The 23,995-nt window shown below is 45.1% G+C and overlaps 1 protein-coding gene across 1 annotated transcript in view; it reads right to left on the bottom strand.

Moving 5' to 3' along the window:
- Positions 1 to 432: 432 nt before the first annotated feature.
- LOC126337358 (uncharacterized) overlaps positions 433 to 23,995 on the bottom strand; it is a 73,424-nt gene continuing 49,861 nt past the window's right edge. Inside the window, exon 6 of the mRNA XM_050001465.1 lies at positions 433 to 724. Within this exon, the coding sequence (XP_049857422.1) occupies positions 433 to 724 (292 nt within the window). The remainder of the gene's footprint in view (positions 725 to 23,995) is intronic.

Below are 23,995 nucleotides of genomic sequence, written 5' to 3'. Positions count from 1 at the left end.
CCGGCGGCAAACCCGCGAAGACTATTTACAATGTTTTGACCTGTTTTGTGTACCATGGGGAAGTAGGACCATCGTAACCAGTGGCCTCGTGAGTATCGGCTTCCTGCCTGGCTGTGGCTGCAGGAGACTTGCAGGTAATGGCTAGATAGATCTCGTAGCCTCACAAAGCCCACGAGAACGACAGGCCGTGGCGTGTACGTCACAGCAGATGACACTGCAGGTATTATGAGAGGTAGCGGCTGTCGCCGGCGGGAAGCGAGTAACTATTTCAGACGAGTTTAATGATTATTGACCACGCGCTTAGATGCATGCAAGATCTCGATAGCACACGACAGAGTTAAGGCCTTTAGTGGGTACCTTCTGAGTTACATATTGATTTCCCGTGGGCCCTGCAGGGATCCGAGCGTTCGCGAGGTGTGGCGGACAAGACTACTAGTGTGACGTCACAACCGACGTTAGAGGCGAGACTGTCGGGTTGCGCCCGTCGCACGCAGCAGTAGCGACTGGCCTACCCTGCTGGCTAATGGCGGAGGAGACGAGCAGGAAGGCGGCGCTCCACGAGTTGTCGGAAGGCAGGTGTGCGGCGGCCCAGCAGCTGAGCCGCGCCGCCACCAGCACCAGCGAGAAGAGCAGCCCGCTGCTCAGCCACAGCGGCGCCGTGAACGGCCGGAAGATGGTGCCGTAGACGGCGCGCGACGGCGGGTGCCGGAACACCATCTTCAGCCTGCGCACGCCACAAGCACCACTCAGCGTGAAAGGCACTGGCTTATTCGCACTTGCTTTCTATCTCTTTCTATGATTCCCACTCCCAATTAAATATCACGCTTGTTGTCCTTAAGAGAATTTAAGTAGCGTCATATAAGACGCGTGACCAAAACGTGTAGCTGTATGTTTGAAGTATTGACACTGGCTGATGAGACACTTGTCCGACTGTGAGACAAGGTGGTGAATGGCTGTCTCACAAAATTCCTGGGGCTGCGATGTTAACCAGTTCCGCATGTACAGCGTCGCCCGAGCTGAATCGTTTGCCCCTCAGAGCCTTTTTAAGGGGACCAAAAATGGCGTAATAACAAGGAGAGATGTCCGGACTGTATGGAGGACGGCCGAGGACCTCCCATTTGAATTTCTGCAGGAGTGCCGCGACTGTGTTGGCCGTATGAGGCTTTGCATTGTCGTGGAGCGGAATGACCCCACGGGTGAGATTGCCTGGTCGTTATGCTTTGATCTCTTGGCGAAGGGTGGTCAAGGTTTGCGAGTAGCGCTGAGCATTCACTGTTGTCCCATGCTGCAGGAAGTGATCCAGAATGGGCCATCTTGGTCAAAGAAGAACGTCAGCATAACCTTTGCTGCACTCGTGTGGACGACTATATCCAGCTGTACGTGCGGGACTGGTTAACATCACAGCCCTGGGAATTTTATGAGACATCCGTGCACCACCTTGTGTCGCAATGGGACAAGTGTCTCCTCTGCCAGGGTCAATACTTTTAACATACAGGTATTCGTTTCTGTAATTATGCCTCCAGCTCGTTTCTTTTTGAATGTTCCTTATAGATCCGACTTTCAATTTTTTTTACCTTACAAGTACACATGTTCCTGATCTGTGTTTGAATTTTCAGCTGTTTTGAATATTTAGTTTATTGTTGACATTGGAAAAGGTTATACGTGTTTTAGAGTGCTCGGAGAATATTTATTTTCTGAAAATATGGATCAAAGACATTCATCAAATGTTGCTTGAAAAATGGACTAAAGTTGCAGCACCACATTTGGAATGTTGGCTGTGGCTTTTGGCAAATCTGCTGTGAATAAAGCAATAGTTTAAGAATGGGATAAATTTGTCAAAGACGGTCTAGAAGACGGTGAAGATGACGACCAACCTGTACGCCCAAGCACATTAACTACAGACGTCGATATGAAAGAAGTGAAGAAAAAGGTTCTGGAAAATTGCCGATCACAATCCGAGAGGTTGCTCATGATTTCGGCATACCCTTTATCCTTATGCCAAGCAATTTATTGGTATGTTTTGGGCATGAAACGTTTATCACCAAAGTTTGTTCCGAAATTGTTGAATTTCGACCAAAAACGACGTCACTTAGACTTCGCTCTGAAATTGCTGAATGAAGTCGAAACGATCCAAAACTTCTAAAGATGGTTGGTTATAACTAGAGACCGGTTTATATCCATTTGTATGTACATATGTATTTGCACATTTGTCTCCTTTTCACCGGTTGTTGCATATTTTAACTAAAAACTACTGACGATGCATCTTTTCGCTCTATGTTTATAATATTCTAAAAATTTTGTCGGGCGGTCTCTAGCTGGATATAGTTTTGTGTCTCACAGACTGACCGCGACCTAGAACCGCCTGCAATCGCTAACCGAGAGGCCACAGCCTAGCGTAATCATAACAGAAGGGGAACAGGAACAGGCTGGCAGAGTCAATGCTCCTGCGCCCGCGCCCTCTGTTAATCACCTCCGTTGTCATACCGTACGTGTCGGCAACAATTAAACTAAACTACGCAAGCTTTTAGTCGACGTCCATTGTTTCAGTTTATCTTTCTATTTGCTTGCACACAGCTGAACGTGTTTACGACGTGCAGTGTGAAACGTGCTGTGCGCCATGCCGTCCGAAAAAGGAAACGTCGTTTCGTGGATAGCTCACGATCCTGGAACATTTACACATGACTGTATTGTTTCATATTGTCGAGTTTGCGAAAAAATCGTTTAGTGCCAAAAAAGTTTCAAATAGGCCAACATGTCAGGACAAGTCTTCATATCGCAGGAATGCAGAAGAAAGGACCACGAAAACAACTTCTGACAACACCAAGTTGCAATATTTGGGATTTGTCCAAAAGTAGCCAAAAAGTCGGTTTAATATGGATGTATGTGAAGCATTCATTGCAAGCAATATTCCTCTTCATAAACTTACAAACCCTATCCTCAAAGGCTTCCTGCGCACATATTGCTTAAATCTAAATATACCAGACGATTCAACGTTGCGTAAAAATTACATACTGTCAATGTACGTAAATATTTTGGAAGAAATACGCAATGAACTCAAGGACAGCATTATCTCGATTTCAGTTGACTAAACTACAGATACTTGTGGCCATTACATTGCAAATTGGCCGGCCGTAGTGGCCGAACGGTTCTAGGCGCTTCAGTCTGGATCCGCGCGACCGTTACGGGCGCATGTTCGAAACCTGCCTCGGGCATGGATGTGTGTGATGTCCTTAGGTTAGTTAGGTTTAAGTAGTTCTAAGTTCTAGGGGACTTATGACCTCAGATGTTAAGTCCCATACTGCTCAGGGCCATTTGAACCATACATTGCAAACTTAATTGTTGGTGCTTTAAAAGAAGAGCCTTCTTCTTCCTATTTAGCGACCTGCAAAGAACTTGATAACGTAAATGGTTCTACGATCGCCATATTAGTGAATAAGGTTATAGGAAAAATATTTCCAGTGTCTTCTTCAGATGAAAAGGTGTTTATTTCAGATGCTGCCCCCTATATCATCAAAGCAGGAAAAGCCCTCTGAGTATTTCATCCCAATTTGATTCACGTGATGTGGTTTGCTCGTGGAGTATATCGCCTTGGTGAAGAAGTACATTCCACGTTTGTGAATGCAAATAACCTGATTTCATTCACAAAGAAAGTGTTTCTAAAGGCCCCCGTTCGCATCAAGACCTACAAAGAAAAACTACCAAATGTGCCTTTACCTCCCGAACCAGTGGTAACTCGTTGGGGTACGTGGCTCGAAGCTGTGTTGCTTTACAATAAACATATTGAGGCAGTTAGACGGGTAGTAAACGACTTCGATAGCGCAGAGACTTCGGCGGTTTGACAGTGCAAGAAGGCTTTAAATTATTCCAGTATTAAAAAAGACATTGCTGTGATTAGCACTCACTTTTCCCATACACCTGCAAGTATTAAAAAGCTTGAAACTCAAGGTTAGGCGTTGAATGAATCTATTCAGTTAATGAACAATATTATCCTAGTGGACTTCCCATTGCCGAAGGTATTCCCAAGAAAACTTAAAGAAAAGTTTGAAAACATTTTAACGTTAACCCTGGCTTTGAACCCTTGTGCCATATTGATAGTTTTATTAATGGGACAGGTGACATTTTACCAGAAACACTAAGTGCCGACATAACACCTTCATTCTAATATTTATAAAAATGCTTATAAAAATGTTTTGAGTGATCGAAGACACAATCTTACCACCGAATATTTGGAATAGTACTTAGTCGTTAATGTTTACAATAGCAGAAAAATGTAAAATAAATTGTAAATGAGGCTTTGGTCCAATAGTATTAATTAATAGTTAATGCAGTTCAAAAAAAATGATTGTATGTTGTTTTTTAAATACACTCCTGGAAATGGAAAAAAGAACACATTGACACCGGTGTGTCAGACCCACCATACTTGCTCCGGACACTGCTAGAGGGCTGTACAAGCAATGATCACACGCACGGCACAGAGGACACACCTGGAACCGCGGTGTTGGCCGTCGAATGGCGCTAGCTGCGCAGCATTTGTGCACCACCGCCGTCAGTGTCAGCCAGTTTGCCGTGGCATACGGAGCTCCATCGCAGTCTTTAACACTGGTAGCATGCCGCGACAGCGTGGACGTGAACCGTATGTGCAGTTGACGGACTTTGAGCGAGGGCGTATAGTGGGCATGCGGGAGGCCGGGTGGACGTACCGCCGAATTGCTCAACACGTGGGGCGTGAGGTCTCCACAGTACATCGATGCTGTCGCCAGTGGTCGGCGGAAGGTGCACGTACCCGTCGACCTGGGACCGGACCGCAGCGACGCACGGATGCACGCCAAGACGGTGGGATGCTACGCAGTGCCGTAGGGGACCGCACCGCCACTTTCCAGCAAATTAGGGACACTGTTGCTCCTGGGGTATCGGCGAGGACCATTCGCAACCGTCTCCATGAAGCTGGGCTACGGTCCCGCACACCGTTAGGCCGTCTTCCGCTCACGCCCCAACATCGTGCAGCCCGCCTCCAGTGGTGTCGCGACAGGCGTGAATGGAGGGACGAATGGAGACGTGTCGTATTCAGCGATGAGAGTCGCTTCTGCCTTGGTGCCAATGATGGTCGTATACGTGTTTGGCGCCGTGCAGGTGAGCGCCACAATCAGGACTGCATACGACCGAGGCACACAGGGCCAACACCCGGCATCATGGTATGGGGTGCGATCTCCTACACTGGCCGTACACCTCTGGTGATCGTCGAGGGAACGCTGAATAGTGCACGGTACATCAAAACCGTCATCGAACCCATCGTTCTACCATTCCTAGACCGGCAAGGGAACTTGCTGTTCCAACAGGACAATGCACGTCCGCATGTATCCCGTGCCACCCAACGTGCTCTAGAAGCTGTAAGTCAACTACCATGGCCAGCAAGATCTCCGGATCTGTCCCCCATTGAGCATGTTTGGGACTGGATGAAGCGTCGTCTCACGCGGTCTGCACGTCCAGCACGAACGCTGGTCCAACTGAGGCGCCAGGTGGAAATGGCAGGGCAAGCCGTTCCACAGGTCTACATCTAGCATCTCTACGATCGTCTCCATGGGAGAATAGCAGCCTGCATTGCTGCGAAAGGTGGATATACACTGTACTAGTGCCGACATTGTGCATGCTCTGTTGCCTGTGTCTATGTGCCTGTGGTTCTGTCAGTGTGATCATGTGATGTATCTGACCCCAGGAATGTGTCAATAAAGTTTCCCCTTCGTGGGACAATGAATTCACGGTGTTCTTATTTCAATTTCCAGGAGTGTATAATATTACTGAGTTTCTGAGCGTGCCCCTCTGCGAGTGATATATCTCGAGGATGGTCCTGTACACATCGATTGTTTCGCTGTGACTCACTCTCATCGCTTCTGCTTGTTGCCGACAACAATACAAAGAAGGAGCAATTCTTGAAACTTGGTATGCGTCCCCATGTTGCAAATTCTTAGAAAATTATCACTAAAAGACCCCCTTCGTAACCTCTACCAAAAAGTATTTAGAAAATGATAGCAGCGTTCTAAATGTACCGATTTTTTGCGTGGCCGGTGCTCTTCCTCGTAACTGATATGCACAGGTTAGACTTTGAGATATAATTCACGAAGGAAGTACCATGTTTTTTTTTATTATCTGATCTTGCATATTTCGACACTTTTCATGCATTCTCAGGCCGCATGCATATTTTAACGTTTATTATGATTCATATAATCCGGTCTCTAGTTATAACAGGTGATGAAACATGTATATATGGCTATAACGTCGAAATCGAGGCCCAATCGTCCCAATGGAAACTGGCTGAAGAGCGAAGACCGAAAAATTTCGATAAGTTCGATAATATGTGAAGGTTCTTCTCACTTTTTTCTTCGATTGCAATAGGATAGCGAACCATGAATTCCCTCCTTATGGTCGTACAATCATTAAGGAATGTTACCTAGTAGTTATAAGCCTGTTGCGTGAAGCAATCCGAGGAAGACGACAAGAATTGTGGCAAAGACACTCGTAGAAATTGCGTCATAGTAATCGTCCCGCCCACACCTCAACGCTTATTCATGAATTTTTTTGGCAAAATGTTGGCATGGTCGCCGTATTCGCCGGACATAGTCCCCTGCGACTTCTTTCTATTCCCGTGGCTGAAGAGAACTATGAAAGGCCGTCGCTTTGCCACCACTTGTGAGATAAAAACAGAACCGCTGTGGGAGCTGTACACCATAACGAAAAGCGAGATCCATAAGTGCATCCGAGATTGGAAAAAGCGTTGGTGTAAATGTATTATACAGAATGGTATAACTGAACGTTTCAATTCAAGTATCTCTGGAACCAGAATACCTATTGGTAAAGGACTTTGACGGGTATGAATATAAAGCAGGGGCTCGTGAAAGTAAATAGTATGAGACATTCTAAAACGTAACCAAATATTACTTTCAACGCAAACTTACGTTTTTTTAATGGACATCCATGTTATTTCTCACGCATTCAATAACATGAAAAATCACAAAAAGAATGGCGTATTGCATCACTTCGGCTCCCAGAACTCCTGAAGATAGACGTTGATTGTGGGCATTGTCTCACATACACAGTCCCTTTGAGCGCTCAGAGACGATACTAAACCCGCCCAAAGGTGTAAACAACCATGAATGAGCATACGGAGGGGGTCCAACAGCCGATCAGTTCCAGTCATTCCACTAGGAAGGAGGTACACTGATCGGGTTTTCTGTAGTTCAACCATGCCTAGACGGTCAATAACGCGGTTCGATTGCTACCACATTGTTACTTTGTGCCACAAAGGCCTCTCAACAAGGGAAGTGTTCAGGCGTCTCAGTGTGAACCAAAGCGATGTTGTTCGCATATGGAGGAGATACAGAGAAGCAGGAACTATCGGTGACATCCTCGCTCAGGCCGCCCAAGTGCTACTACTGCAGTTGATGGCCGCTACCTACAGATTATGGCCCGGAGGAACCCCGACAGCAACGCCATCATGTTGAATAATGCTTTTCGTGCAGCCACAGGACGTCATGTTACGACTCAAACTGAGTGCAATAGACTGCATGATGCGGAACTTCACTTCCTACGTCCATGGTGAGGTCCGTCTTTGCAACCACGACACCATGCAGCGCGGTACAGATGGGCCAAACAACATGCCGAATGGACCAATCATGATTGATATCAGGTTCTCTTTACCGAAGAGTGTCGGAGACGTGTTTGGAGCCAACCCAGTCAGGCTGAACGCCTTAGACACACTGTCCAGCGAGTGCAGCAAGGTGGAGGTTCCTTGCTGTTTTGGGGTGGCATTATGTGCGGCCGACGTACGCCGCTGGTGGTCATGAAAGGCGCCGTAACGGCTGTACGATACGTGAATGCCATCCTCCGACCGACAGTGTAACCATATCGGTAACATATTGGTGAGGCATTCGCCTTCATGGCATGTTCTCCGGATATGAACCCTATCGAGCATGCCTGGGATACATTGGAAAGGGCTGTTTATAGACAACGTGACGAACCAACCACTCTGAGGGATCTACACCGAAACGCCTTTGAGGAGTGGGACAACCTGGACCAACGGTGCCTTGATGAACTTGTGGATAGTGTGCAGCGACGAATACAGGCAAGAGGACGTGTTATTAGTTGTTGGAGGTACTGATGTGTACAGCATTCTGGACCTCCACATCTGAAAGTCTCGCTGGTATTCCAGTTTTCTGCACATGTTTCGGAACTGTCGGAACCGAGGTGATGCAAAACTTTTTTCATGTGTGTAATAAGGGGTTTCCATTTTAAGAAAACGTAAGTTAGCATTGAAAATAATGTTTGCTTACGTTATAGCATGTCTCGTACTATTTACTTTCATGAGCTCTTGTCTTAAGTTCATACCCATGAAAATCGTTTTTCAATACCTATCGTTGTTCCAGATTTATTTGCGCTGAAACGTTTAAGTGGGCCACCCTGTACATTTAGGGGATTACTTTGAAGGGGATAAAGCTGATGTTGATGAATGAATAAAGATTATTTGTGAAAAATAAAAATTCCTGTCACTTTTTAATCGTATATCGTACACACTGGTGCCCAAAATCTTAAGGAAGAAAGTAACTTTCGCATGTTGTGTCACTACCAAGTTGCATAGCTCGATGAAACTTGGACTATACGTAGAAGGAAGATCTCCAGTATAGTACAGAAGATAACGAAAAGAAATACGCAGTCAGACGAACAGAAATGAACTTTTGTTCGAAGAAACGTCTACTGTGTAGTACAGAAGATGTTGTTGTTGTTGTCGTCTTCAGTCCTGAGACTGGTTTGATGCAGCTCTCCATGCTACTCTGTCCTGTGCAAGCTTCTTCATCTCCCAGTACCTACTGCAACCTACATCCTTCTGAATCTGCTTAGTGTATTCATCTCTTGGTCTCCCTCTACGATTTTTACCCTCCACGCTGCCCTCCAATGCTAAATTTGTGATCCCTTGATCCCTCAAAACATGTCCTACCAACTGATCCCTTCTTCTAGTCAAGTTGTGCCACAAACTTCTCTTCTCCCCAATCCTATTCAATACCTCCTCATTAGTTACGTGATCTATCCACCTTATCTTCAGCATTCTTCTGTAGCACGACATTTCGAAAGCTTCTATTCTCCTCTTGTACAAATTAGTTATCGTCCATGTTTCACTTCCATACATGGCTAAACTCCATACAAATACTTTTAGAAACGACTTCCTGATACATAAATCTATTTTCGATGTTAACAAATTTCTCTTCTTCAGAAACGCTTTCCTTGCCATTGCCAGTCTACATTTTATGTCCTCTCTACTTCGACCATCATCAGTTATTTTGCTCCCCAAATAGCAAAATTCATTTACTACTTTAAGTGTCTCATTTCCTAATCTAATTCCTTCAGCATCACCCAACTTAATTCGACTACATTCCATTATCCTCGTTTTGCTTTTGTTGATGTTCATTTTATATCCTCCTTTCAAGACACTATCCATTCCGTTCAAGTGCTCTTCCAAGTCCTTTGCCGTCTCTGACAGAATTACAATGTCATCGGCGAACCTCAAAGTTTTTACTTCTTCTCCATGAATTTTAATACCTTCTCCAAATTTTTCTTTTGTTTCCTTTACTGCTTGCTCAATATAGAGATTGAATAACATCGGGGAGAGGCTACAACCCTGTCTCACTTCTTTCCCAACCACTACTTCCCTTTCATGCCCCTCGACTCCTATGACTGCCATCTGGTTTCTGTATAAATTGTAAATAGCCTTTCACTCCCTGTATTTTACCCCTACATCCTTTAGAATTTGAAAGAGATTATTCCAGTCAACATTGTCAAAAGCTTTCTCTAAGTCTACAAATGCTAGAAACGTAGGTTTGCCTTTTCTTAATCTTTCTTCTAAGATAAGTCGTAAGGTCAGTATTGCCTCACGTGTTCCAACATTTCTACGGAATCCAAACTGATCCTCCCCTAGGTCCGCACCTACCAGTTTTTCCATTCGTCTGTAAAGAATTCGCGTTAGTATTTTGCAGCTGTGACTTATTAAACTGATAGTTCGGTAATTTTCACATCTGTCAACACCTGCTTTCTTTGGGATTGGAATTATAATATTCTTCTTGAAGTCTGAGGGTATTTCGCCTGTCTCATACATCTTGCTCACAAGCTGGTAGAGTTTTGTCAGGACTGGCTCTCCCAATGCCGTCAGTAGTTCTAATGGAATGTTGTCTACTCCGGGGGCCTTGTTTCGACTCAGGTCTTTCAGTGCTCTGTCAAACTCTTCACGCAGTATCGTATCTCCCATTTCGGCTTCATCTACATCCTCTTCCATTTCCATAATATTGCCCTCATGTACATCGCCCTTGTATAAACCTTCTATATACTCCTTCCACCTTTCTGCCTTCCCTTCTTTGCTTAGAACTGGGTTGCCATCTGAGCTCTTGATATTCATACACGTGGTTCTCTTCCCTCCAAAGGTCTCTTTAATTTTCCTGTAGGCAGTATCTATCTTACCCCTAGTGAGATAAGCTTCTACATCCTTACATTTGTCCTCTAGCCATACAGAAGATAACTGAAAGAAATACGTAGATGGTCGAACAGAAATGAACGTTTATCCAAAGAAACTTCTAGAGCGTAATACAGAAGATAATTGAAAGAAATACACGATCACTCGAACAGAAATGACACTTTTATTGAAAGACAATATTTAGAGTGAAGTCATTGTGATTCGTGATGGCCATGATACTAAAGAGGGTGGGAAAATGTTCTTAACAGGTGGTGTGAGCAGCAAGGACAGCAATTCATGCTCTGTAACGTACTGAGACTAGCTCTTCAATTATTTTTTTTATCAAACACTGACCTACAGATTTCTCATCGCGTTTTAGTACCTGAATAATGTACATTCGTGTAGTCGTCTGTCTTTTGTTTTGAACGGCCAGTGTCGGTTGGTTAGTCAGTGTGCTCCCTGCCGCCGTTGGATAAGCAGCTGCAGCAGCAAGTCGTATACTCCTAGCTCATTCTTTTTTTACATTGTTTAATTCTTAATTTCTTTGCGTGTTTTTGGTACTTGCATTGTGTAATTCATAAATTTCGGGCGTATTATAGTACTTGAGAGTTGGAGCATCGCGTTTTAGTACCTGAATAGTGTAAAATCGCGTAGTCTCCTTCCGCCGCCAAGCAGTGTGTCAGCAGTGCGCAAGTAGCAGCATTACTGCATTTACTAGGCACTCTTGTATTTTAATAACCGTTTAAATTTTGTGTCGAATTGTTTGTGCTCTCTGTAGATTAATTCAGACGTTCTTTACACTACAGTTTTTGGCATGGATAAGGACTGCAACTGCTGTGTTCGGATGCAGGCTGAGCTGGCATCCCTCCGCTCCCAGCTTCAGGCAGTGTTGGCTTCGGTCACACAGCTTGAGGCTGTTGCCAATGGGCATCACTGTGGGGGTCCGGATGGGGGTTTGTCGGGGGCGGCCAGCTCGTCCCACGCATCCCCCGATCGGACTACGACTGTGGCTGCCCGGGATACTGCCCAAATTGAGGCTGATCCCTCACCTGTGATAGAGTGGGAGGTCGTCTCGTGGTGTGGCAGGGGGCGAAAGACATTCCGGAGAGCTGAACGGAAGGCCTCTCCAGTTTGTCTCACGTACCGGTTTCAGGCTCTGCCTCTGTAGCAGGGGCTGTGTGGCGTGGACTGGGCGGTTTTTTAGGTTAGATGGCCTCGGGCAAGTACAGAAAGGGCAACAGCCTCAAAGGGTGCGGGGCAAAGTCAGGACATGCGGGAACCAAGCAGCAATCGGTATCGTAATTGTAAACTGTCGAAGCTGCATTGGCAAAGCAACGGAACTTCAAGCGCTGATAGAAAGCACCGAAGCTGAAATCGTTATAGGTATAGAAAGCTGGCTGAAACCAGAGATAAATTCAGCCGAAATTTTTACAAAGGCACGGTGTTTAGAAAGGATCGATTGCATGCAACCGGTGGTGGCGTATTTGTCGCTGTTAGTAGTAGATTATCCTGTAGTGAAGTAGAAGTGGATAGTTCCTGTGAAATATTATAGGTGGAGGTTACACTCAACAACCGAGCTAGGTTAATAATTGGCTCCTTTTACCGACCTCCCGACTCAGCAGCATTAGTGGCAGAACAGCTGCAAGAAAATTTGGAATGCATTTCACATAAATTTTCTCAGCATATTATAGTCTCAGGTCGAGATTTCAATTTACCAGATAAAGACTGGGACACTCAGATGTTTAGGACGGGTGGTAGGGACAGAGCATCGAGTGACATTATACTAAGTGTACTATCCGAAAATTACCTCGAGCAATTAAACAGAGAACCGACTCGTGGAGATAACATCTTGGACCTACTGATAACAAACAGACCCGAGCTTTTCGACTCTGTAAGTGCAGAACAGGGAATCAGTGATCATAAGGCCGTTGCAGCAACCCTTAATATGGAAGTTAATAGGAATATAAAAAAAAGGGAGGAAGGTTTATCTGTTTAGCAAGAGTAATAGAAGGCAGATTTCAGACTACCTAGCAGATCAAAACGAAAATTTCTGTTCCGACACTGACAATGTTGAGTGTTTATGGAAAAAGTTCAAGGCAATCGTAAAATGCGTTTTAGACAGGTACGTGCCGAGTAAAACTGTGAGGGACGGGAAAAACCCGCCGTGGTTCAACAACAAAGTTAGGAAACTGCTGCGGAAGCAAAGAGAGCTTCACCCCAAATTTAAACGCAGCCAAAACCTCTCAGACAAACAGTACCTAAACGATGTCAAAGTTAGCGAAGGGCTATGCGTGAAGCGCTCAGTGAATTTAAAGTAAAATTCTATGTACCGACTTGACAGAAAATCCTAGGAAGTTCTGGTCTTACGTTAAATCAGTAAGTGGCTCGAAACAGCATATCCAGACACTCCGGGATGATGATGGCTTTGAAACAGAGGATGGCACGCGTAAAGCTGAAATACTAAACACCTTTTTCCAAAGCTGTTTCACAGAGGAAGACCGCACTGCAGTTCCTTCTCTAAATCCTCGCACAAACGAAAAAATGGCTGACATCGAAAAAAGTGTCCAAGGAATAGAAAAGCAACTGAAATCACTCAACAGAGGAAAGTCCACTGGACCTGACGGAATACCAATTCGATTCTACACAGAGTACGCGAAAGAACTTGCCCCCCTTCTAACAGCCGTGTACCGCAAGTCTCTAGAGGAACGGACGGTTCAAAATGATTGGAAAAGAGCACAGGTAGTTCCAGTCTTCAAGAAGGGTCGTCGAGCAGATGCGCAAAACTATAGGCCTATATCTCTGACGTCGATCTGTTGTAGAATTTTAGAACATGTTTTTTGCTCGAGTATCATGTCGTTTTTGGAAACACAGAATCTACTCTGTAGGAATCAACATGGATTCCGGAAACAGAGATCGTGTGAGACCCAACTCGCTTTATTTGTTCATGAGACCCAGAAATTATCAGATACAGGCTCCCAGGTAGATGCTATTTTTCTAGACTTCCGGAAGGCGTTCGATACAGTTCCGCACTGTCGCCTGATAAACAAAGTAAGAGCCTACGGAACATCAGACCAGCTGTGTGGCTGGATTGAAGAGTTTTTAGCAAACAGAACACAGCATGTTGTTATCAATGGAGAGACGTCTACAGACGTTAAAGTAATCTCTGGCGTGCCACAGGGGAGTGTTATGGACCCATTGCTTTTCACAATATATATAAATGACCTAGTAGATAGTGTCGGAAGTTCCATGTGGCTTTTCGCGGATGATGCTGTAGTATACAGAGAAGTTGCAGCGTTAGAAAATTGTAGCGAAATGCAGGAAGATCTGCAGCGGATAGGCACTTGGTGTAGGGAGTGGCAACTGACCCTTAACATATACAAATGTAATGTGTTGCGAAGACATAGAAAGAAGGATCCTTTATTGTATGATTATATGATAGCGGAACAAACACTGGTAGCAGTTACTTCTGTTAAATATCTGGGAGTATGCGTGCGGAACGATTTGAAATGGAATGATCATATAAAGTTAATTGTTGGTAAGGCGGGTACCAGGTTGAGATTCATTGGGACAGTCCTTAGAAAATGTAGTCCATCAACAACGGAGGTGGCTTACAAAACACTCGTTCGACCTATACTTGAGTATTGCTCATCATTGTGGGATCCGTAGCAGATCGGGTAGATAGAGAAGATCCAAAGAAGAGCGGCGCGTTTCGTCACAGGGTTATTTGGTAACCGTGATAGCGTTACGGAGATGTTTAGCATACTCAAGTGGCAGACTCTGCAAGAGAGGCGCTCTGCATCGCGGTGTAGCTTTCTCGCCAGGTTTCGAGAGGGTGCGTTTCTGGATGAGGTATCGAATATACTGCTTCCCCATACTTATACCTCCCGAGGAGACGACGAATGTAAAATTAGAGAGATTCGAGCGCGCACGGAGGCTTTCAGACAGTCGTTCTTCCCGCGAACCAACCCTGGAACAGAAAAGGGAGGTAATGACAGTGGCACGTAAAGTGCCCTCCACCACACACCGTTGGGTGGCTTGCGGAGTATGAATGTAGATGTAGATGTAGACATCTCAAGCTTAAGCTATTCATTTATTACCCAAAATATACAAGTCCAGGGCAATCTGAATTCTATGCATTGACAACATGACTTCCAATAATTAACACAAAAGAATGGCCCTGTATTCCAAGAAATCCTAACAATAATAGAAATCCAAAAAAATATGAAATTAAAGAAATATGAAACCACCTCCAATGCTATTAATTGCCTAAACTCATTTCAATCACGAATCCCGATAGTGGGAACCCAATTCTTTTCATAAGTCACTTACTTCACAGGAAATCTTACAACTCGAACTATAGCAATTACAGCAAGTAGCAACAACGCCCAGCTACATAAGAAGATTATAACTACTATAGACTCTAACTACTAGGAGACATATGGTTAACAAAAGAAAGATTTTGTTGAAGAGCAAACAATCTGTTTAGAAAATTTTACCTTATTCATGTGACATCCATTTTCAAAAATTATATAGTTGTCAATACGAGGCACGTTCTTTAAGTAGGGTCCGTTTTGTTGTAGACACTAGTAGTTCGTGCGCATACCGCAACGAGCGCGTGCGTCGTGTACCGGCATGCCTCGGAACAGCTGTGCTCAGTTACAGCTCTGTAGCTAACCTGTACGGTTCTGTTTTGTGCTTTTAAAATGTTTAAGACTATCAACTCGACCGCCGCGTGTGAGGTACGCTCAGTGATACGGTTTTTGTCAGCAAGGAACCTCTCTGCTGCAGAAATTCATCGACAGATTAGCGAAGTGTACCGTGATACTGTTATGAGTAAAGCAAAGTGCGTAGTGGGCACGAGAATTCAAAGATGGCCATGACAACGTCCGTGATGAGGACCACTCCGGTCGCCCTTCTTTGTTTACAGACGATTTGGTGGCTTCAGTTGAAGCGAGGATTCGTGAGAACAGGCGCTTCACAATAACAGGTCTCTTAAACGAGTTTTCTAGTGCGTCGAGATCAGTACTTTACATCACTGTTTCTGAACACCTAAAGTTTAGGAAACTGTGCTCTCTTTGGGTCCCAAAACTCCTAACAGAGGACCACAAAAACCAAAGATTTGACTATGCGATGAAGTTCTTGACTCGTTATCCCAAAGAAGGTGACGCCTTCTTGAGCCATATCATAACTGGAGATGAAACATGGGTTCTGAACATTACGCCTGAATCGAAGCAACAGAGCATTGAACGGAGACACACATAATCGCCTGTAAACGTTACAGCGAAGCAGACTCAGTCCCAGTGCAAAATCATGGCGTCGACTTCATGCAATGAGGAACCACTATGAATGCAGAAGCATACTGCCGAACCCTGAGAAAGCTATGCAGAGCGATTCAAAACAAAAGAGGCGGCATGCTAACAAAGGGAATTGTCCTTCTCCATGACAATGCAAGACCTCACACTGCATGTCAGACTCGCGATTTATTGGACAGTTTTGGCTTGGAAGTTTTAGACCATCCACATTACAGTCCTGATCTTGCGCCCAGCCAATACCATCTGTTCCTCCACCTCAAACAACACCTTAGTGGCAACTGTTACAATGATGAAGACGACGCGAAAAGGGCAGTGAACGCTTGGCTATCGGAGCATGCGGCAACTTTTTAGGAAGAGGGTATTTTAAAATTGGTTGAGAGGTATGATACGTGTTTCAACAAACTTGGCAACTATGTCGAAAAATAGAGTGAAGAATGTACCTTTTGAAAATAAATTTACTTTTTTGAAATAACCTTTGGTTGTGTACTTACGTTCAAATGGACTTTACTTAATAAAGGCGCCTCGTAATTCTACAACCCAAACATTATCAACAATTTCCATCATCACACATTTCCTTGCATATTTTCTTGTAAACACATTATTTCATGTCACTCTAATTTTTCTTTGCCCTACCAAAGCAGAGTCTCCACCAAGAATATCATGTCCATGCACTTTCCTATCCACTCACTAACTGCTAGTCCGTCAAACCACAGAATCTCTGACGGGGGCGCAGAGTGTCGTCAGCGATATGAACACAGTCTACAGCGCTGCCAACATACAAACAGGCTACCTACAGTACTACCATATGGCCACAAGGCTGGTAAGGAGTTCTTGTGGTAGGCCGATCCTGTTCTCCACTGGCGCAGTTGACAATTGCTGAATGGTCGTTGGTGCATGTGGAACGGTTTCAATACATGTCCTCTGCACGTCCCACACGTGGTTCTTGGAATTTAAGTCGGAGGACGGAAGGGGCAGTCCATTCGCCGAATATCCTCTACTTCCAAGCGCTCCTCCATCAGCGCTATTCGATGCACTCACGCATTGCCATCCACAGAAATGTAATCAAAGCCGAATGCATCCCTGAAAAGACACACATAGGGAAGGAATACAGTGTCACAATATCGCTGACTGGTGAGTGTATCTCATTCGAAGTTTAGGAGATCAGTATGCCCCTTCTCTTACCAAAAAAAGCAGACCATCAAAACGTTCATGTTCGACACCGTTCCTGGGTGCGTTGCGTGTTCCAGTCTCAAAGTGGTTCAAATGGCTCTAAGCACTATAGGACTTAACATCTGAGGTCATCAGTCACCTAGACTTAGAACTACTGAAACCTGTCTAAACTAAGGACAACACACACTTCCATGCCCGAGGCAGCATTCGAACCTGCACACCTTCATTAAGAACCATGCCCTGCCTTTTGTAGTATCATGACGATGACAAATCGCGGCGACTTCACTGTAAATATAGTCCATGAATAAAAGTGTCATTTGTGTTCGTCTCGTTTAGTATTTCTTCCTGTTACCTTCTGTACCATACTGTACCAGTTCTTTCTATGTATAGTTTCATTGAATTCTGTAACATGTGTTTCGTTACTAGTCCGTAGTACCAGGGCAATCGCAAAAGTAAGATCTCCTATTTTTTATAAGCACATAGACCTGTTTATTTCTACAATGGTTTACATCAGTTTACAGCTTGAACATTTACCAATTTTTCGACATAATCACTATTTCTGTCGATGCATTTTCGTAAACTCTGTGGCAGTTTTTGTATGCCGACGTCATACCAGGTAGCCACCATGCTGTTCAGAAAGTTATGAACCTCTTCTTTCACCTTGTCGTCGGAGCTGAATCGCTGGGACCACAATTAAAGCTCACAGGTACTGTGAGACTCTGAAAAAACTCAAACGGGCAATTTAGAATCGGAGGAGAGGAATGTTGAGCAAGAGCGTACAAATTCTCCATGACAACGCTCGCCCACAAATCGCTCGGCAAATCGTTCATCTCCTGCAGCAGTTTCAGTGGAACATAATCACCCACCCACCCTATAGTCCTGACTTGGCGCCCAGTGACTATCACCTGTTCCCTTGGTTAAAAAAACGTTTGGCCGGAAAGCGATTCAGCTCCGACGTCGAGGTGAAAGAACAGGTTCATAACTTTCTGAACAGCATGGCGGCGAGCGGGAATACAAAAACTGCCACAGCGTCTACAAAAATGCATCGACAGAAATGGCGATTATGTCGAAAAATAGCTAAATGTTCAAGCTGTAAACTGATGTAAATCATTGTAGAAATAAACAGGCCTATGTACTTAGAAAAAATAGGAGACCTTGCTTTTGGGATTACCCTAATTGATAGCATAAAAAACAAGAATCTGGAATGTGACTCTGGAGCATATGCCTTGAGATCAGGTCTTTGTTTGAATGACTATTGTTTTCTTACAGCCGAACTCTCCTTCAACAACTACCTCTGATAAGCGTGTATAGATTCTCGGGAATGGAACAACGTCTGACGCAGCATTGCTGCGTAAACGGAGGTTTGTTAACCTTTTAATTAAGGCTCCGTTACATCGATCTTGCAACGGATATTCAAACTGAAGAAGGCTCCATTACATCGATCTTGCAATGGATATTCAAACTGAAGTACACGGATAACACAGATTATTAACGGGACAAAGGAACACGTGACCTACTATGAGATCCCTTCTCGTGATAAATGTTTATCCACGTGGTCCACTAATACAAAAGAATTAATCCCTACTAATTTGGCTCTGAGCACTATGCGACTTAACTTCTGAGGTCATCAGTCACCTAGAACTTAGAACTAATTAAACCTAACTAATCTAAGCACATCACACACATCCATGCCCGAGGCAGGATTCGAACCTGCAACCGTAGCGGTCACTCTGTTCCAGACTGTAGCGCCTAGAACCGCACGGCCACTCCGGCCGGCCCTACTAATTTCTCCAGACGTTTACGACTGGGAACTGCATCATCAGGCGCAGGAAAGGTTGGAGAAGATATGAAACAGTGAGGAAATAGACAAATGAAAGTCATTCACGCATTAGTCCTTATGTATAACAACAGGAAATCAACAGTCTTCACTAGGATCAGTGACTACTAGACTATTATAAACCAAGCAGAGAAAGCCTATCCCTGCGTTGAATCACTTTATGTAAACGAAATGAGCTGGACCAGGTACTCACTGCCGAGACACAAACATGTGCACAGTCTCCACGTAGATTCCAGTCACGGTAACAAAATTCAATGTAGATAACTGTAACTTTATTTTGAGCTTCTGTGAGGGTATAGGAACATTCGACAATACAATCTCAAAACAAACGCGAGCTTTAGGACACGTGCTTGCATGTTTAGCGCTTAAGACGCAAGCAGCTGATATTTACTGGAAAATCAGAAAACTCAGGTTCCGGCCAACACCGCGTGGGAAGTCAATGAATGAAGGTCCAAGTCTCCATCATGCAACAATTCGGTTGAAATTATACGGAGGCAAAAAGAAAATAATATTACCCGATCCACTAACACTCGCGACCAATTTAGTTAGTGAAAAGAGAAAAGCATGACCATGCTATACCGCCAGTTAACGTGGTGGCAGTTCAGATCAGAACACAACGCCGTCATGGGAACAGTAACACACACGCAGAAAATTAAAAGAGAAGCAACCGCAATAAAACCGCCCTAATATCACAAAGCTGAAAGAAAAATCTTAGGCATTATGGAAAATCAAATATGAGACATTCGAGAAGAGTGGTCGTTAGAATAAGTCCGCATAGGTTCAACACAGCTGCCAGAATGGCGTCATCCGGTCGCTGAAGAGCGCTCTGTGTTTTAAATGTTAGTGAGGCGACAAAGAGGAACCTTACGCCCCCTAACCAACACAACGGTATGAACACGAAAACGGGTGCGCCCTATCAATAAACCCTTCTGCTCTGTTCCAACACCATCTCAGGTAGACAGAATTGTCACACCGCGTTACTTTTCCAGCTTCTTGTGTAAGTTCCATATTCGACTCAATCACAGAACATGAATCCTTGCATTCACACACAGGAAGGGTTAGTGTACATGTTGAGTTATGAAAATTCGGGAATGGCGTAAGCTCTTTTTACCAATGTACGTAGGACCCCGTTGAGTTGGTACGATGGATGACAATTTGATGCATGAAATGTTGGTCCGTACGCGCGGGCTTACGATAAACATTATGTCCTAATGTCCCATCATCACTCTTGTAGACCAAGAGATCTAAAAACGCAAGTTTTCCATCCTTTTCAACTTCCATCGTTAACTTAACACTGGGATGCTACGGGGTTCTACGTACATTGGTAAAAAGAGTTTACGCCATCTCGGATGCACACAATTTGACACAAGAACTGGACCATCTAAAGGCTGTGTTCAAGCAGAATGATTATACTGACAATCAGATCCGTCGCGGTCTACAGATTGGACCTTCACGGGAACCAACAGAAGATACAAGCAAATTGGTGGCATTCTTACCTTTTTCAGAGAGCATATCTTCAAAAATAGGTCTAATTTTAAAGTAATTTAATATTAACAGTATATTCTGTCCGCCAGCTAAGACCAGAGCCTTGTTGGGCTCAGTGAAGGATGATTTAGGTCTGAGAAAGCCCGGAGTCTACAAGATTCCCTGCCTTTACGGGAAATCCTATACTGGACAAACAATTCGTACGGTCCAGAATAGTTGCGTGGATCATCGCCACACGCGTTTATTTCAGCCAGAAAAATCTGCTGTGCCGGAACATTGTCTTACGGAAGGACATAAAAAGTTGTACGGTGAGACACAAGTGGTTGCCCCTGCGTCGCGGTATTGGGACTGTGTAGTGAAAGAAGCCACTGAAATCCGGCTATTTGACAATACTATAAACAGAGATAAGGGGTATCCTTTAAGTAAGAGTTGGAATCCTATTCTGTTTGATATTAAGAAACAACGGTCTTTGTCCAGATCTTCTAAAACTGTCAATAGTGTTTGATATCGATTTATCGTTTCCGCGAGCTTTCACCACCGGTGCGCTGTAGTGCCTGTCGCTAGAGGGCAGTTATTTCCGCGCGAGCGATGGACCCACGGTCGGTGTATAAATGAGCCGCCGCGGATACTGGCAGAAATAAAGCTGTGAGAACGGGTCCTGGGTCGTGCTTGGGCAGCTGTGTCGGAATTCCGCCTCTGGCAGCTCCGCAGTGCGAACCGTGCTTAGCTGTCCTCGCCGCTGCACGCACGTAATGTTTGTTTACTTCTGTATCACTACGCTTCTAAGCCAAACAACGGTTGACGTAAAGCATTGTCCGCCCCCGGTAGCTGAGTGGTGTGTTCGGTCAGAGGGGCGGTGGTCCTCTGTAACAAAAAAACTGAGTAAAGGATCAACTTGAACGGATGTCTTGTGACGTCTGCCCAGACCAAACCCAACGAACATTACCGAAAAAAAGGTGATCAGCGCGACAGAATGCCAATCCTAAGGGCCCGGGTTCGATAACCGGTTGGGTCGGAGATTTTTCTCCGCTCAGGGACTGAGTGTGGTGTTGTCCTAATCATCATCATTTCAGCTCCATCGACGCGCAAGTCACTGAAGTGGCGTCAAATAGAAAGACTTGCACCCAGCGAACGGTCTACCCGATGGGAAGCCCTAGGCACACGACATTTACATTTACTTAAAACATTGGCCGTCAAGCTATTTTCAAGCGATGATTTCAAGATACCAGTGACTGTCTCATCGGCATGCGCCTATCGATCGTCAGAAGCGTCGTTTCTGTTGAGATGACTTCCGACGCTGCCTGCAACGAGATGATAACAACGGACGCACAACAACTCTAACTTCGACACTCTGACAGCAACATCGGGCCGGTGGACGTGAAAAGCGCCAGATTTGGCCTTCGAATGATCCTCTTTTTCAAACTGCCTTTCGATGTACAGGAAGACGAAGTCATCGTCGCGCTAAGCCCATATGAAAACGTCCACAGTCGTGTAGTCTAAACATGGGCACAATTTACGACGTACCTGCTGCTCAAATGTGTGAGAAAGGCCTGAATAGACCTCAAGCCCCACGTCCCATCATACATTTTTGAAGGCGGTTGCCTAGCAGTGGTGATTTAGGTCGGAGAACCTCGAACATGTTCCGGTTGTGGCAACGAAGACCACATCCGTAATGAATGAATGAATGTCTGTAACGCCGCATCATACAACTACAGAACAAGACACGGACGCCGACCAAACCACAACCGCTTTTCCACTCACCTGCTTGGTGGCACTGCGTGCCAAGACCTCACAAGATGCAGTTCATAACCCTCTTCCCGGGCTGACACAACCGGAGGCGTCACAGTACCTTGCCTGATTACCAACTGGACACACCTGTGCTCGAAATTTACAAGAATACCCGTGAGAGTCTTATGAAGATTGACGACTGCATTATACCAACCGCTTATTCTGTACCTTCCTACCTGAGAGACCAACACACAATGTTGGAAGCAAAAGTCTCCCAAACGCCGCAAGAAACTCCCCATGACATCAGAATCGGCCGTTGACCCACCTTATCAGGACGAAGAGGTGGCGCACAAACCTGGCGGCATACGTGAATCATTATCCGCTGCTATAGGTGGCCGTTTTCCACAAGGTTGTGAGTCGTCCCTCAGATATTGCGAGCGAGAACCACGCCCAGAAGCCATGAATAATAGCGCATCCGACGTCGCCGAAGCGATTGAGCTGACTGGGCAAGCACCGCCACATCTTGTATATGTTAAAACTGGCGCCTCGGTTTCATAAGCGGATGACGGGGGATTGCCTGTTCCTCCGACAGACCAACGTTAAAATGAGGGGTCTGTCCACGACGACCCCTTCTGCTATGGACTTCCACAACCCTCCACGACAACCTTTGGCACCTATCCCCCACGAGGCATACCGAATAATTTCTATCAACATCAATAATATCGGCTCCTGTGTTAAACTTCAATGACATCGACTTCACCCCACTACAGGAACTGAGGACAGCAGCTTGGTCTGTGTCTCATGGACAGATGACGTACTCCGCCCCAACGGGCCATCCTCCCCCAAGAAGGGATTGTAGTTTCCGGTGTAGCGTATTTACCAATGGCCGTAGTGTTGGCCATGACTGTTGATGGTACCAGAATCATAAATCTCTACGCTACATCGGGTATGGATAAATGGTGGGATCAGTCTCAGTTCTATACAGTACATATGACGCCTTTGTTTCCCTGCAGATACAATCACCTCATCTATGATGAGATTTCAGCTACGTTCTACATATCAGCATTTCTACATACCCACATTGCACCACATGCCCGGAACTTCACTTTCTTGTCCACCACCTTGATCTCGTCGACACCTGAAAATGGGTACACGACCCAGTGCATATATTATCACGAGCCACTCTGCCAGCCAGCTCGACAGAATGTATATTGCTGACGCTCTAACGCCCAGTCTTCTTCATGCGGAACGTTGGTCATCTGCCTGTTCAGATCATGACATCTATGTCTGTGCCATCAACCTACGTAGACAATCTATGTGGTGCAGACTGGGACCTGGGAACAATGCTACGCTATTACGAGATCCCGAATGTCGACAACAGGTCACAAGCTTGTGTTAAATGCATCATGCGATACAGGAGCACACTGTAGTGGGGGACGTTATGCACCAAAATGACCATCCGCAGCACCTAAGCAGAACGTGGTAAAGCCAAAGCCAGGGGGAAACACCACGCAATAGATTTTTACTATTGTGCTCTACGCGATCTCATGGACCATCCCTCATCCCCAGACAATCTAAAACAAGTTCAACACATCAAATTTTAATCATGACCAGGTGCTGTTTGGAGTTAGCCGTTATACGAGTAAGCAGTAAACACAGGTTTCAAAAAATGGTTCAAATGGCGCTGAGCACTATGGGACTTAACTGCTGAGGTCATCCGTCCCCTAGAACTTAGAACTACTTAAACCTAACTAACCTAAGGACATCACACACATCCATATCCGAGACAGATTTCGAACCTGCGACCGTAGCGGTCGCACGGTTCCAGACTGTAGCGCCTAGAACCGCTCGGCCACCCCGGCCGGCAAACACAGCTTCAATGGTGAAGAACCTTTTATGCATCACATAGTTCCACCCTTTCGACGACGATGACAGGTTTTAATGTCAACTGTAGACTTACTTGCTGACGTCGCA

Source organism: Schistocerca gregaria, chromosome 1 (assembly GCF_023897955.1).
Source record: "Schistocerca gregaria isolate iqSchGreg1 chromosome 1, iqSchGreg1.2, whole genome shotgun sequence".
Taxonomy (NCBI): Eukaryota; Metazoa; Arthropoda; class Insecta; order Orthoptera; family Acrididae; genus Schistocerca; species Schistocerca gregaria.
This window is presented reverse-complemented; position numbering and strand designations above follow the sequence as displayed.